At 40.2% G+C, this 17,080-nt stretch overlaps 2 protein-coding genes across 6 annotated transcripts; one reads left to right on the forward strand and one right to left on the reverse strand.

Moving 5' to 3' along the window:
• The first annotated feature begins 616 nt into the window (after positions 1 to 616).
• Positions 617 to 6,375, forward strand: LOC127004875 (39S ribosomal protein L2, mitochondrial-like). Its single transcript, XM_050873077.1, has 7 exons — positions 617 to 885; positions 2,787 to 2,934; positions 3,426 to 3,600; positions 4,055 to 4,128; positions 4,610 to 4,703; positions 5,100 to 5,218; positions 5,953 to 6,375. The coding sequence occupies exons 1-7, from the start codon at positions 769 to 771 to the stop codon at positions 6,198 to 6,200; spliced, it is 975 nt and encodes a 324-aa protein (XP_050729034.1). The 5' UTR covers positions 617 to 768; the 3' UTR covers positions 6,201 to 6,375.
• Positions 6,325 to 14,767, reverse strand: LOC127004871 (large subunit GTPase 1 homolog). 5 transcript variants are annotated; one of them, XM_050873066.1, is made up of 12 exons: positions 14,688 to 14,767; positions 13,423 to 13,630; positions 12,532 to 12,654; positions 12,213 to 12,337; positions 11,635 to 11,808; positions 10,476 to 11,178; positions 9,904 to 10,017; positions 8,984 to 9,137; positions 8,386 to 8,537; positions 7,752 to 7,805; positions 6,859 to 6,965; positions 6,325 to 6,489 (listed from the first exon to the last, which is right to left on the reverse strand). In XM_050873066.1, exons 2-12 carry the CDS (start codon positions 13,510 to 13,512, stop codon positions 6,399 to 6,401), a joined length of 1,887 nt encoding a protein of 628 aa, XP_050729023.1. In that variant the 5' UTR covers positions 13,513 to 13,630; positions 14,688 to 14,767; the 3' UTR covers positions 6,325 to 6,398. The 5 variants fall into 5 exon arrangements, with proteins under 5 accessions (XP_050729023.1, XP_050729019.1, XP_050729021.1 ...); XM_050873062.1 differs by having other exon boundaries at positions 14,599 to 14,756; XM_050873064.1 differs by having other exon boundaries at positions 14,616 to 14,752.
• Between the last annotated feature and the right edge of the window lie 2,313 nt (positions 14,768 to 17,080).

The raw sequence follows: 17,080 nt of genomic DNA on the forward strand, positions 1-17,080 counted from the left end.
CTGTTTTGTTCCTATATTACTTAACTGAAAGTCTTTATAGCGCACTCTAGATCGAGTCAGGGAGATTTTTCTTTTTTTTCAAGTAGTAGACTCTCTTGCCCTTGGGGGTCTCTTGGAAGGCCCCAGCCCGTTATAGTGGCAGGTGAATTTTATTTATAGTGGCTGCCGTAATATATGACTCTTGCTCCGCCCATGCTGCCCCCCGGTGATCCATTTGAACCAAGTCGCTGAGGTCTCGGCCACCGCCTTCACATGCACGTACCCTGAGTGTCTGCCTATTTATCTGTACCACTTTTATCTTGTTTTGAATTGTTATTTTATTCCTTAACATTAATTCCTTAGCGCATTCACGAGCCAGGGAGATTAATTCATGCGCCTGTCTGTCTGTTACAATTACCCGAGTCCCTCCTCCCGGCCCTCCATTCTCTCTCAGCTGCAATGATGCCAGATTGTCGTACTCTTCCTCTTATGTATGCAGATTTCCGACCCAAAAGCTGCTTTCTTCACCCAAATAACTGCCTTCATATATGGTTATCGTTTAAATGGTTAGTTACTGGTGTTTCTTGGCAACAGTTATGGGCCAGAAACCGATAAATACGCGTCTCTGAGTACGATAATCTGGCAACCGTGCTCAGCTGGCCCATGTAAACAGTGGGTGCTCGTGTGTGTGCCTCGACGCCCTTATTACCGGCGAGAGGGGGGGCCACTGAGGGTCATTTGGGAGTATTTTTTAGTTAGTGCCCCCATCAGACAGGTCCTCGAGGCAGCATGGCCAGCGTGAGGGGCGTGGCCGCGCTCTGCCAGCACCTGAGTGGCCTGACGTTGAGGGTCACACCACCGGCGGCCACTTCGATGCTGGCTCCTGCTTCTTGTGCGGCCCTGCAGGTGAGGAGGTTGTCTTGAGTAAAGGAGTCCCGGAATAAATAAATAATACATGAATAAAGAAATAGTTAATGCAAATTTGACCTCTATCCCAAAATAAATGATTACAAAACTCTATCCCCGAAATAAATAAATAAATGATACATGAATAAAGAAATAGATCATGCAAATTTGACCTCTTTTGGCCTCTTCTCTATCTCAAAATAAGTAAATAAGTGATACGAAACTCTATCCCCGAAATAAATAGATAAATAATACATGAATAAAGAAATAGATGATGCAAATTTGACCTCTTCTCTATCCCAAAATAAGTAAATAAATGATACAAAACTCTATCCCCGAAGTAAACAGATAAATGATACATGAATAAAGAAATAGATGATGCAAATTTGACCTCTTCTCTATCCCAAAATAAGTAAGTAAATGATACAAAACTCTATCCCCGAAATAAATAAATAAATAATACATGAATAAAGCAATAGATAATGCAAATTTGACCCCTTTTGGCCTCTTCTCTATCCCAAAATAAATAAGTAAATGATACAAAACTCTATCCCCGAAATAAATAGATAAATGATATATGAATAAAGAAATAGATCATGCAAATTTGACCTCTTTTGGCCTCTTCTCTATCCCAAAATAAGTAAATAAATGATACAAAACTCTATCCCCGAAATAAATAGATAAATGATACATGAATAAAGAAATAGATGATGCAAATTTGACCTCTTCTCTATCCCAAAATAAGTAAGTAAATGATACAAAACTCTATCCCCGAAATAAATAAATAAATGATACATGAATAAAGCAATAGATAATGCAAATTTGACCCCTTTTGGCCTCTTCTCTATCCCAAAATAAATAAGTAAATGATACAAAACTCTATCCCCAAAATAAATAGATAAATGATATATGAATAAAGAAATAGATAATGCAAATTTGACCTCTTTTGGCCTCTTCTCTATCCCAAAATAAGTAAATAAATGATACAAAACTCTATCCCCGAAATAAATAGATAAATGATACATGAATAAAGAAATAGATGATGCAAATTTGACCTCTTCTCTATCCCAAAATAAGTAAATAAATGATACAAAACTCTATCCCCAAAATAAATAAATAAATAATACATGAATAAAGCAATAGATAATGCAAATTTGACCTTTTGGCCTCTTCTCTATCTCAAAATAAGTCAATAAATGATACAAAACTATCCCCGAAATAAATAAATAAATGATACATGAATAAAGAAATAGATCATGCAAATTTGACCTCTTTTGGCCTCTTCTCTATCCCAAAGTAAGTAAATAAATGATACAAAACTCTATCCCCGAAATAAATAGATAAATGATACATGAATAAAGAAACAGATGATGCAAATTTGACCTCTTCTCTATCCCAAAATAAGTAAATAAATGATACAAAATTCTATCCCCGAAATAAATAAATAAATAATACATGAATAAAGCAATAGATAATGCAAATTTGACCCCTTTTGGCCTCTTCTCTATCCCAAAATAAATAAGTAAATGATACAAAACTCTATCCCCAAAATAGATAAATAAATGATACATGAATAAAGAAATAGATCATACAAAATTGACCTCCTTTGTCCACTTCTCTATCCCAAAATAAGTAAATTAATGATACGAAATTGATCTCTCTTTTGGGCACTCTTCTCTATCCTGAAATAGATACCTAATACTTAAATGATTAAAGAATAAGAAATTGACCTCTCTTTTGCCTACTCCTCTCTTCTCTATCCTGAAATAACTAAATAAATTATACATAAATGAATGAATGTTTCGTAATTGACCTCTCTTTTAGCAGTGCTTACTCGACTTTTATTTTGTTTTCATACGTATGTTTTTGCCCATGAGCTACATATTAATAACCATCCACAGGTCAGGTCGTTCAACATCTACCGCATTGACCGGCCGAAGCCCAGCGACAAGAAGAACTACCGGTACCAGGTGCACTACCCCGAGGACGGCCAGTACACCATCAAGCCGCTCAAGACAACCAAGCTGGCCGGCCGGCACCCAGAGACAGGCACGTAGACACCTTGAGCGGGAGAGATAGTCTTCCCTTGCACGTGTTGGAAGTGAACTAACGTACATGTATCATCAAATTTAGTCATATTTTTTCTCTTGCATTTTTCTGTTGCCTACATCTTTAGAAATCAAGGAAATGGAGATGAATACAGCAGCAAAGAGCAGATTAGCATATACTTAAGATTCTTTTAACTTTAATTCATATAGCAAGTGGATTGATAAATGTATAGCTAACAAGGGTAGGGAGAGTTTGGGAAGGTAAACTGTATGGCCAGAATGTGTCTTAGTTTGGGTTTCTTATTATATTGCCAGTTGGATATGGAGTTGGGTACTGTAGCAAAGTGTATCATAAATCATGTCCACCATATTTAACTGCTGCATTTTCCTTGTTTAATATATGCATTTATTGGCAGGTTGCATAGAGTATCAAAACACATGTCCACTATACTTAACACATTTTCATTATTCAACACATGCATTCATTGGCAGGGCGCATCATTGTGGGCACACTGGGTGGAGGCGCCAAGAGAAACTACCGTTGGATAGACTGGCACAGGACGGGACCCACGGATGGCACCTTTCTGGAGGAGCGCATCATTCACATCCAGTATGACCCCAATCGCTCATCCAAGATCGCCCTTGTCGGCTCTGGGGACAGCCTACGGTGAGACTTTGTTTTTATTCTTTTATTTATTTTTGTTATGGAAAGGGAGGCAGCTCAAGGGCAAAAAACAAAAATAGGAACATAAAAGCCCACTAGATGCTGCACCAAGTCAAAGAGAACAGACCAAGGGGGAAAGGATAAAGGTTCATACTCTAAAACATATCAGGTTCCTATCACACTATTTTCAAAGGCCACAGATAAGATTAACCGGGTTTTCATGGGTGATTTTCCTGTTCATGGTGCAGAGGTCGTGTTAAACTATCACCAGGATCACAAAACAGTCCTTGAAAATCCCAGCAACTTCCACGAGATGCTTTTCAAACACGTGAACTGAGGCGTCGATACATTTAAGAATACGGTTTGATGTTCCAATGGTCTAAATACTTCTTTGTCAGTCGTTAATAAGTCCAAGAGTTTGCATGTAAATAAAGGTGTTCTGTTTCTTGGCCCACAGTTACATCTTGGCCACGGAGAACATGAAGAAGGGAGACCTCATCAAGACCTCCAGCTACATACCCAGAATACCCGGTGAGTGACAGCAGTGAGTTAATACTTGAAATAATAGTAATAGGCAAATGGTGATACAAAGTGTACTAACCACATATTTGCAGTCACTCTTCTTCTTCTAGGTCAATATTTGGTGGTGTTAAGTTAGCATTTACTGTTGATAATTACTATTTAGTGGTGGTAGCCTGCAAATTCACCAAAAAAAGTAGTTGCATCCACCAAATTGAGATGAAGTTTTAAAGTCGAGATGAAGTTTACTGAAATGAAGTTTGAAGTTGAAATGAAGTTTACTGAGATGAAGTTTTAATGTCGAGATGAAGTTTTTAAAGTCGAGATGAAGTTTGAGATGAATTTTTGAAAGTCGAGATGAAGTTCCCAATATGAAGTTTTAGAATTCAGTCAAGATAAAGCTTTGAAATGAAGTTATACAAGACCTTTATCTTTGTTAGGGCTTGGTCATGCCTGTTAGCTCTCTTCCTCAACTCCTTACTCTCATCCCCAGTGCGGCCCAAGGAGGGGGACGCGTACCCTTTGGGGGCCCTGCCTTCAGGAACCCTCGTCAACTGTGTGGAGATCCTGCCGGGTGACGGGGCCAGGTGAGGAGACTTTACCTTTAGTGTAGGTCTAGATGCACCTTTTCATCTTGTGTCTTGGCGAGGTATATTTCCAGTCATGAATACTTATGCAACTTACGCTACCCATCCGCTGCAATTGTCATGGATTTGCCTTCACTGGTAGCCTGGTAACATATACTCCCAGGTCTTTCTCTGCCTCTGTGGTGGATAGTGGAGTGTTTCCTATGTGGTATTGGTATGCTGGATTTCCCCTCCCAAGGTGCATGACTACATTTTTCTTCATAATTGTAGCAGCCACTTTTTGTTCCATTCCTGCAGCATGGCGATGTCTTCTTGTAGGAAATCTGCAATCATGGGGTTAAACTATGTAAGGAATAGCTCCACCTCCTCCCCATCATCAGCTTCCTTTATTTGCAGGATGGTCAAGGCTGCTGGCTGCTCAGGGACTGTGTTGAGGAAGATTGGAGAGAAGGTGGTGGTACAGCTGCCCACCAAGAGGGAGCTCGCCCTAGACCCCAAGTGCATGGCCACAGTGGGTGAGTTCTCGGTGCAGGGGTCACTCTCTCGTCACTTGAGCTTATATATGCTGCAAAAGCCTTCCTTGCATTGCTTCCTCCTTTCTATTAATGGAACACTCAAAAAGGAAGTATCAAGACACCCCAGAAACTAAATTTGATAATCTTTTGTCATCTTATAACAAGCGACTACAGTTTTTTATATATTTGCTTCACCCTTGGTTTGTCTCCCATACTTTGTGTTAGAATCTTACTTTACATAAAGAGTGTTTATTTATAAAATTCACATTCCAGTAAGTCTGTAAATGTCCTGCAGCCACAAAGTTGATCCATTATTATCTACTAAATGTATTACTTATTTACTTATTTTGGGATGGAGAAGAGTGGACATAAGAGAGGTCAATTTCGCATTACTTAACTATTCATGCATCACATATATATTTATTTTGGGATGGAGAAGAGTGGCCATAAGAGAGGTCAATTTCGCATTACTTAACTATTCATGTATCACTTATTTATTTATTTGGGATAGACAAGTGGCCAAGAGAGGTAAGCTTCATTGCATTTCTGAAGACTAACATACCTTCAACTTATGAATTAAAGACTCCCTCCACAACATAACAGAACTGACCTATATAGTCAGTCCACTTCTTTGTTGATGGATCCCCTCGACTTTCCAACCCTTGTACAGCCATACTAAGGCACTGTTGTTTGGTGTAATTCTGGGCAGCCATGTGACCTCTTATGCCTTCCAGGGCGACTGTCCAACATCACCCATGGCCAGCAGCACATAGGGTCAGCCCAGCGAAGTCGTTGGCTCGGGTACCGGCCAGTGTCGGGTCTGTGGCAGCGGAAGACCGGCTACCATGGGAGGAAGATCCGGCCGCTGCCCCCCATGAAGAGCTATGAGCCCTTCAAGGAGGACGTCCCCTTCACCCAGTACACCGTCAACAGCGAAGGTCCAGGGAAGCCAATCATACCCAGCACCGACCGTGTAACTTAGCTTTATGTCGACCTTTCAGCTATACAAACCTGTCTTTTTATTTTAGTTGTAAATTGCTCTAGCCAAGTTGCATGTGTCATCTTATCTATCCATGATCAAAGAAGAGTGGGACAATGATAATCTGTTTGTAAATAATATACCTTCACTATTGTCATAATAAAGCCCCAAACGATTATATGTCAGCGTTTTCTTTGGCTATCATTCGTCCAGGTGTGCAAATCTCCGCCTCAGCTTCTCCCTCTTCTTGAAATTCTTCTGTCTGGGTTGTTTTGTACCAGGCACGGGACCACTGAAAACAGGCAACTGGGGTCAGCATATGTCACAAAATCCGACCAAGCTCTTAAAATAAATCACATGCAGTAGTCCTAATTAGTGCATTTCTTTTAAAGGATTTCCTCATAACACCCTCTTGAGCAAACTTCTTCACCCCCCCCTTCCCCCCACACACACACACACAAAAAGAAAAAGAAAATGAATAAATAAAAATAAATAAAAAGTCCCACCAAACCTAAATCAACAACTCCCATTGAAATAACACCTCCATTTTGCTAGAACTACCTTGGTACGCATCTTGCATTAAATAAGAGGGTCAACTGTACTAAATGTTTATATACGAGGGGGTCAACTACTTGCTATGAGGCTATATAGTAATGCTCACTTGCTGGTTTGTTTGTATGCTCCAGTGTTGATGCCTTTGATGTGGTACTGTGGTGACGCTGCTCCGAAGAACTTCCTGTCAACTGTCTCCGGCCGCACCTTGAACGGCTGTGAGGAGACAATGTGTGGGTTAGTCTTGTTGGGAGCGGCGAGTAGCAGGCCTTTTTTTTTTTTTCCACTTTTTGCTGCCCTTGAGCCGTCTCCTTCATTGTAAAAAAAAAAAAAATAATAATAATAATAAATAAATAAAAATCTCGACGTTTCAGCTCAAACAACAACCATTTTCCCACAGCCAAAAAGGAGATTAGTTTGGTTCTCATGAGTTGTTTTTCTACATTCATGGTGGAGAAGCCTTGTCATACTTATCACTAGGCTCATAATACTACCCATCGAAATACCCACAACTGCCTCTATGAAAGCCTTATCAAATGTGGGAGTGTAAGGACCGAGAGATTTGTAAGAATATGGACCTTAGAACTTAATACAATGTTCTCCTGAGTTCTCCTTTAGCTCCTCCTCCTCCTATTTCTCCACACCAAAAGAATGAAGCTGGATGTAAAGTTGACCCGGTAGCAGCGATGGGCCAAATTTGTGGCTTTACCGTGTAGCAGCGACGGGCCAAATTTGCGCCATAATATAAACCCCAAAAAATAGATGATGCATAAACTGATCACAAATGCTTTGATACATATTATGAAATGGTTTGTGTGAGTGATGATTTTTTCTCATTTTTCTCGCTGAGAGGGGCCATTAAGAAGCATGGTCCCCGCTGCTACCGGGTTAAACACAAAATTGTGAAACGAGAAAAAAAAGAGGAAGGATAAAGAGATATGAGTGAAATAGCCATACCATACTCTTCCCACTCAAAACACACACACACACACACACACACACCTGGGTTGCAATCTGCTGTGGAGTAAGCACTGTCTGTTTGGCATTTTTCTTCATCTGCAAAAAACAATAATCCACTTGTAGTAATCTCAAAACCTAAGTCAATTTCAATACAAAGAGTTACATTTCTTATTACACTGGCCATTTAATATCTGTTCTTTGAGGTGGAATAAACAATAATCTACTTGTAACCTCAAAACTCGAGTCTATATCAATACAAAACATCACATTTTTCATTACATAGATCACTTGATATGTTCTTAGCCTGTCAGGAAGGGCATGAGGCATAAAAAGTCACACTCCATACAAGGATGAATGACGGCAACTTCTTCATCAAACTGTCAAACCCCACAAGGTAAAATAAGGGCATTAAACAAAGAAAAACAAAGAAAACGAAGAAGAGAAAGAAAGATTAATGTCTGTTCTTTGCGGTGAAGTGAGAATTAGATTAGAGTATGGGGGAAAATGTTGTTACAAGAAAAATAAAGCTAGGAATAGGAATAAATATAGTCTCATGAAGAAGAAAAAAAGAAAGAAGAATTAACATCTGTTCCCTAAGGTAATGTGAGCAGGACGTTAAATGAAGAAGAAGGGAAAGAAGAATCAACATCTTTTCTCTGAGGTGTAACGAGCCTACCTTGAAGATGGTGTGTATGTGGTACTCCCCCTGGGGCACGGAGGGCGGGGCATGGGCGTACAGCAGCTTGCCGTTCACGAAGTCCTTGAGGATGTAGCGGGCGGAGCGAGGGTTGTCCGGGAGGCCTCGTTGGGTCATGAAGCCACGCATGACTGGTGAAGGGAATAGTTAATCAATGGGGACATGTGGTGGGGGTGCGTTGCCTCACCTACCCTATAATGCAAAACCCTGGGATTCCTTAGGGTAAATCTCTACAGGGAAAGTTAAATTAATCCTGTATGTGTGACTTTATATAGATTTGTGGGTCAGTTTGGGTGATACGACAAAGTTTCTGCATAAAAGAAGCCCATGACTGACTATCTGGGTTTGATGACCACAAGCCAAACAGAAAAAGGAAAAGAGAAAATGGGTAACCTGAATTAGAAAGGACAAACATTACAAAATACGAAAGCAGTAGTTCCTGTACTAAAAATTAATACAGAAAAAGAAAAATGGGGAATAAGTAAATCACCTATCCACATAAGTATGAAAAGACACAAAAAATCAGACACAAAATAATCAGAAAAAGAGAAAATAAAAGCAATATGCCGTCTCTTACATCCATAGGCGTTCAGGAGTTCCTCAGAGGTGGGGGGGCGGTTGGGATCCTCTCCCTCCATGGGCTGGGGAAGGGTGATGCCGTAGGTGCCCTCAAAGACATCTCGAGGGATCCTGCTGGACACTAGGTTGATGGGCGGAACCTCGTCTCGCATCTAAGGAGAAAGAAATATATAAAACATGCACCAGATATCTACTCCTTCTTCTCTTGACATAAATACCTCTACCTACTCTTCCTTCTGATACAACATGCACCAGATATCTACTCCTTCTTCTCTTGACATAAATACCTCTACCTACTCTTCCTTCTGATACAACATGCACCAGATATCTACTCCTTCTTCTCTTGACATAAATACCTCTACCTACTCTTCCTTCTGATACAACATGCACCAGGTACTTCACACTTCTTTCTCTGGACACACATATAAAACAAGCACCAGATACCTCCACCTACTCTTACTTCTCTTGATACAAATATATAACATGCGCCAGACAGCTCCAACTCTTCCTTCTCTATACATAAATACTTAACAGGCACCAGATATCACTTACTCTTTCTTCTCCTTTTGACGGAAATTTATGAGGCACCTAACACCTTCCAATCCTTCCTTTTCTAGACATAAATATATAACAAATATCAGACACCTCCTACTCTTCCTTCTCCTCTAGATGTAAATATATAACAGACATCAGACACCTCCTCCTACTCTTCTTTTTCTAGACACGTAATATAAGACATCAAACACCTTCTTTTCCTTCCCTTATCACAACAGTTCTTTTATTTTACAGGGGGCATTACACCATATCACCTATGCCACACCTTCTCCTATCTATACCTACTCTTTCTTTTCCCCTCGACACAAATACAAGCAACAATTCATTAACTTATAGAAGGAAGAAGAGCCATGTTATCTGCACCTGGTCAATGGGTAGGATGCCCGAGATGATCATTTCCTGCTTGGTGGTGACGAAGGCCGGGAATACGAGGCCGGGGCAGTCGCACAGCATAATGTCCTCCGTCAGGAACAGCGTCTGCGGGACATAGATGAAGAGATGAAGATGTACAGTCACTGGTGATTCAAAGGCAGCTCAGACAAGAGGATGATCTGCCTCACTGACTGACTAATGAATGCTGAGGACAAACGGAAGAACTACTGGCTGACTAATGAGATGTTTAAAGACTGAATGGTAAATAAGCAAAATAGGAGGATGATTTGACCGACTAATGACTCCTGTGGACCAATTAGATAAAGACTTACAAGGACTCACTGACTGACTGATGAGATGTTTAAAGATTACAAGAGTTATAAAGACTGAATAAAAGATGAACTAAATTTTGAAGTTATAATACGTGGCGGAAAAAGTCACACTCCAAGCAAATATAAACAACAACATCAATAACTGTCCATAAGGGAAATTAGGGAAGCTAAATGAAGAAGAAGAAGAAGAAGAAGAAGAGTGTGTGTGTATTATGAACAAGTTTCACCCACCTGGAAGTGCTTAGTTTTCCCCGGAGTGGCCGACACCGACACCTTCTTCCCCTGCATGAGACAGTTGATGGTGGAGCTCTTGCCCACGTTAGGGTAGCCGACCAACCCCATGGTGACGGCCTTGCCCAGGAGGCGCCTCTTCGTGTAGATCGTGCGGAAGACTTCAATCAACTCGCTGCGGCTTAGAAGGTTACTAGAGGTCACAAATTTACTTGGACTCTCGGAGGGGTTAGCCACAGAGGAGCTGGTGTGTTCTGCTGGTGTGGTTTCTGTGGGTGGAGTCAGAGGGGAGGATACACTCTCATTCTGCTTGTTTAGGCTCACAGTGAGGGTTTCCAGGTCCTGCCGACACGCTTCGATATTCGACATCTGCGTTTCCTCGCCCTCACTCGTCTCGCTGTCCAGCCTCGTTCTGTCCTGGTCCTCTGTGCTTGCCCTGGTCTCGGCATTTCTGGCCTGTTCCTCTTCTTCCCTAATATCGTCAAGTTCCTGGCCACTTAGAGCTGAGAAAAATACCGCCTGGATGCCTTGCTGCCTGAAGTACTCGGCCCACATCTCCCTCTGAGCCTCCGTCAAGAAGTCCGACTTGTTTACCAGCAGCAGGTTCTCCTTGTTGGGGTCCACCTCCTTGACGTAGGCTTCCAGGTCTTCACAGCGGAATAGGAAAGGGTTGCGAGCATCCACGATTTGGACGACTACATCACTGCAAGAAGAAAAAAGAAATCATAGAAATATATTAGGTGGATTCCATTTCACTATCATCAAAACAGTCAATTCCCAAGAGATTCATTTTAACCAATAATCTACCCCATCGCTAGTCCCTAATTTATAATCTACCGTACTATTCAACTATGCAATGGCACTTGTGAATTCTTAGTTACTGTCTAATACTCCCATTCAAGTCACTATCTTTAGCTTGAATTATTGCCATCTGATATATATAGCTTGCATTTGTTTTTGATACATTTTTATCTATCAACTTGTTCCACCCTAGCATGTCCAGTGTTGCCAAGTCTTCTTACTTCAACAGCACTTTTTTTACACCAAGGGAGACAACTCAAGGGCAAAAAACAAAGACACCAGCAAAAAAGCCAGAAGAGAGGTCAATTATGAGTGGGAAGATCCAGTGTTGCCAAGTCTTCTTACTTCAGCAGCCTACCTTCTCTCTATGACCCTCCACAACTGCCTCCAAAACTCCAGGTTCCTCTCATAGGGGGTCATGGTGATGCCGTCCACCTCCTGCAGCTTAGCCAAGTTCCTGCGCCACGAGAGGAAGCTGCTGCGCTCCGCCTCCGCCAGCTCCTCCGGGGTGGTGGTTACGTTCCAGGGCGGCCTGTTGGAACCCTTGTTTAGTGGCTGTGTAGTGACATTGCATAGAGAGAGGACGAGAAAGATGGATGCAGCTTAAAAATGGAAGAGTGTATACAGGACTGAAATGAACAAAACATGCATTCCTTTTCTTTTTTACAGCAACATTTCTTTTCTAATAAATTCAATCTTACTTTTCCTGTCTGAGATGATGCTATAAGGAGGGACATGACTTGATACTAGTGGAGAATATTATAGAAAAGAATGTAATGTTATGAAACAATTGACTTCTTGAGAGAATAAAAAGTTGTGTAAAAGACAGGGGTTGATGCTGTACAACTCTCATTATTGGAGAGGAATGAGAGAGACTGAACAGCACCTACAGGACCACATGACAGCCTCCCCGTCACCACCACCCACACCACTGACCTGCGGGGGATACTCAGCATCTCCTTGTTGGCCTCCTGAGCAGCGTGGATCTTCTTCTTCTCCTCCTCCGTCGGCATCCCAACTTGAGTGGCCATGCGCACAAATTTGATGTTTAACTTCTCGGCCTGAGGGGAAAAAAAATATAGCTACTTAAAAATCATAGACCTTATAATATAGTACTAACATGAACAGTACATGCTTTTTATGCTACCATTTTTCTTTTCTAATACATTTCATCCAATTTTTACCATCCATATTCACTGTCATGTGTACTCAAAGTCAAGAATAATGCATTTTCTCATTGCAACTTCTCCTTTACCTGAAACTCCGTCCCGGCCAGCTCTGCCGTAGCCAAGAATTCATCAACGTGAGTCTGCTCAGTGATGGACTGGAAGTTGATGCGGTTCCAGTCTTGTCCATCGTTAATCTCTGACGTGTGGAGCTGAAACAACGGAAATGTTCATGACACGGACGATAGAGCTCTTCAACCAACTCCAAGCTAAAGTTGTATCAGCTGAAAGTATGTACTGGATAAGGAAAACTCTCTGATTTAGAAGTATTTTATGTTGATTACTTGTGTGTATGACAAAATATGAGACTATACGGTACCTTTGGCCTTCTTAAAAATAAAAATACATGCATATCTTTATCAATACTGAAGATATTTATCCACTTTAGTAATATGATGGACAAATGTAATGTAAAATAATTTATATATTCTTGACTAATACTCACCACTGACATTTTTGGCCTGTTGTATATCTATGGTGATGTTTTACTTTTATCTGTTTGTTCTATCTTTATATTTATGTGTAATGTGAGGGGTAAATATGATGCAATTTTTTAATATATTCAGACTGACTAATACTCATCATCATCATCATCATCACTGTCGTTCAACGTCCATATTTTTCCATTCAAGGTGGGGTTGGACGGGCGATGGCTCTCCTCCTCATCTGTTAATCTTGTGCCATATATTCCTCTATTTCCACTATATTCATATCCTCCAACACACATCTGCTCCACTTTTTCTTAGGCCTTCCCACTGGGTGTCGTCCCTTAACTCTCAACTCCTCCATCTCATTTAACATGCCCCCTTTGCCCTTTTCACATGTCCAAACCATTTCAATCTTCTCTGCCTCAATTTAATAGAAAGGTCCTCAACCCCACACATCTCCGCCACTTCACTGCTTGACCGACAAATACTCACCAATGAAGTCCCTGGCCTGTTCTTCTTTGATTGCTTGTCCTTCATGAGGCTCCTCCCCAGACCAGGATTTCCAGCCTTCTTCTTACCCATCTTGAATCCTTTACCAACAACTGGACGTCTTTATGAGGTTTGCAACAGCATTCCTTGTCTTGCTGATGGTGGTGAGGATACTACTCTTTCTCAGAGGAATTGTGTCTTTCCCTCAATTCTGTGGACAAGACATTGTATGTATATTGAGAGAGAATTTAAAGGCATGGGTAGTGTAATTCTTATTTTTGAGTTGCATTTTGGAAATCCCTCGACAATACAAAAAGTTATCTAGGGAAGTGTCAAAGGTTATATTTCGTAATCATATTTACTTAACGATCCCTGGTACTTCTCACTTCCACAAGCTTTAGCCCCACCATGCTCCTTAGAAATGGCTACAAGAAATTCAATATTATCCTTCCATACAATATAAAGTAAAGTTGGGGGCATACCCTGTAGCAGCGTGTGGCCTAAGTGTTCATCTCTGTAACATTGGCCCTTGCACCTGTGGTGGGAGGGAGCCCATTACCCTGGGACACAGGGCCAGTGTGACATCCGGGTTACCACAGTTTACCTTCACCAGGTTTCCCCAGGCACCCATTTGTCGACCAGCCCGAGAGGGAGGATGAACAGCTGGGTGAGCTGCACGCCGACTGCCCGGGCCGGCGGGATTCGAACCCGGGCCCGCGGAGTAGAAGCCAGGCACGCTGACCACTAGACCACGGAGGCGTCCATACAATATCCACACCCCTTATTTTTTGCTGACCTCTCATTCTACTTCCAGGTGAGTCAGATTAATTAGCGAGACATTTAAAGTACAATGGAAGGCAGCAACAGTGTACAGGTGTGTGGTGTAGGCTTATTAGTGGTCACTGGCAGGTCATGTATTCTTGTCACATGGGAACCAAAACAAGGCTATGCCCGACATCCCTTTAACACCACCTCTCCTATTTCCCTTTACTCACTGACGGGATCCTTGTACCTCAATGCTCCTTCCTGCTTCGTGAGACTTAAAAGTTTTCCAATATAAAGATAAAAAAAGGAAAAATCTCGTTACATGGGAGTATGGGACCAACACAATGCTATGCCCGTTATCCCTTCAACACCACCTCTCCTTTTTCCCTCTCCACAATCCTTCCCTTTACTCACTGATGGGATCCTTGTACCTAAATGTTCCTTCCTGCTTCGTGGCACTTAATAGATTTCTGTATTAATGGGAAAATATTGGACAAAGATACCTCACACTCCCTTCACGTGGCTGACACCTTCTCCAGCTGACTGCCAGGCTGATGATGTTGGTGGAGCTGGGAAAACATGTCATACAGCCTCATTTTCTATTATTATCTATTCTTTTGTTTATTATGGGGGTTTAAATGTGTGAATGAGTTGATATTTATTGCTATTATTATGTGAGAGATTCTGTGAGTAGGGTTTAATACGAGATTTTGACCCCTTCTAAACTTTTAAATGTCAGTGGTTTATTCATTATTATCTATTCTTTTATCTATTATGGGGGTTTGAATGTGTGAATGAGTTGGTATTTATTCCTATTAGTATGTGAGAGATTCTGTGAGTAGGGTTTAATAGGAGACTTTGACCCCTTCTAAACTTTTAAATGCCAGCAGTGCTTTATTCATTATTATCTATTCTTTTATCTATTATGGGGGTTTGAATGTGTGAATGAGTTGATATTTATTGCTATTAGTATGTGAGAGATTCTGTGAGTAGGGTTTAATAGGAGACTTTGACCCCTTCTAAACTTTTAAATGCCAGCAGTGCTTTATTCATTATTATCTATTCTTTTATCTATTATGGGGGTTTGAATGTGTGAATGAGTTGATATTTATTGCTATTAGTATGTGAGAGATTCTGTGAGTAGGGTTTAATAGGAGAGTTTGACCCCTTCAGAACTTTTAAATGCCACTGTGCTTTATTCATTATTATCTATTCTTTTATCTATTATGGGGGTTTAACTGTGTGAATGAGTTGATATTTATTGCTATTAGTATGTGAGAGATTCTGTGAGTAGGGTTTAATAAGAGATTTTGACCCCTTCTGAACTTTTAAATGTCAGTGCTTTATTCATTATTATCTATTCTTTTATCTATTATGGGGGTTTGAATGTGTGAATGAGTTGGTATTTATTCCTATTAGTATGTGAGAGATTCTGTGAGTAGGGTTTAATAGGAGATTTTGACCCCTTCTGAACTTTTAAATGTCAGTGCTTTATTCATTATTATCTATTCTTTTATCTATTATGGGGGTTTGAATGTGTGAATGAGTTGATATTTATTGCTATTAGTATGTGAGAGATTCTGTGAGTAGGGTTTAATAGGAGATTTTGACCCCTTCTGAACTTTTAAATGCCAGTGCTTTATTCATTATTATCTATTCTTTTATCTATTATGGGGGTTTGAATGTGTGAATGAGTTGATATTTATTGCTATTAGTATGTGAGAGATTCTGTGAGTAGGGTTTAATAAGAGATTTTGACCCCTTCTGAACTTTTAAATACCATGCAGTGTCTATTATTATTTCCTTTTTATTGATTTTTTTGTGAGTTTAAATGTGTGATTGTATTGATATTTATTCATTTCAGTATGTAAGGGATTCTGTGATGTTATATAATAATAGTGTGTAATATGAGATTATGTGACCCCTGCTAGACTTTTAAATGCCAGAATAAGCCCTTTAAATCCATTCATCATTTTGTCTCACCACGTTTCTCTTTCTTATTTAAATATTGGCACGGTGTTACTTCTTTCCTTCATGTTAATAAGGATGTATAAGTATTGTTTATCCTGTTGATTGCCTCCTATATTAATTAGTTTATCTGTTCCCATTTCCAGCAGTCATTTCCAGTATAAATGTTCAAGTATTAGTAATTATATTCACCTCAAGATACATTAGTGCTGATACAACAATGGCAATAAAACATTAATTATCTACAAAAGCACTTTCTTTCTATCGATCTTTTTTTCTATTATTCACCTCAAGATACTTTCCAACAATGGCAATAAAACTCTCCTCTACAAAAGCTCTTTAATTCTATCCTTCAACTGACAACGAGAAAAGTGGAGGAAGGGAACAATTAACATATTAGAAGGAGGGAAGGAAGGAAGGGACAGAAGCTATGGATAGGTCATTTTTATTAATATTTTTCATAGTTCTGCCCCTTCCCTCTCCCATTCCTCTTTTATCTTGCTCCATTCCTTCAATTAACACATGAGTAACTAACCACTGGGTCCTCAGAACAAAGGCACAGGTTTACAGGTGAATTAAATCATGTCTGACAGCTGAATGGAGAAACATAATGATTGTCCAACTGAGTCCAATGGCAGAAGACTCAGCAGTTATAAATGCACAGAGGACAGAGAATCTATACCTTGTTAATACCTCTTTAGTAATTGTTTTCCTCCAGTAATACCTCCATACTAAGTTTCCTTCAGGTCACAAACTCCATGATATTTTGTCCCTTTCTATTCTAGCTTTTCCTCCATTCTGTCACTATTTCTGCAGTTATTTAAATTTCCTCTTCTTCTTCTATTTCTATTTTTTGTTATATCTCTATTTCTGCAGTTATTTTCCTCCTCTTCTTCTATTTCTATCTTTTGTTCTATCTCTATTTCTG

Source organism: Eriocheir sinensis, chromosome 29 (assembly GCF_024679095.1).
Source record: "Eriocheir sinensis breed Jianghai 21 chromosome 29, ASM2467909v1, whole genome shotgun sequence".
NCBI classification, from domain to species: domain Eukaryota; kingdom Metazoa; phylum Arthropoda; class Malacostraca; order Decapoda; family Varunidae; genus Eriocheir; species Eriocheir sinensis.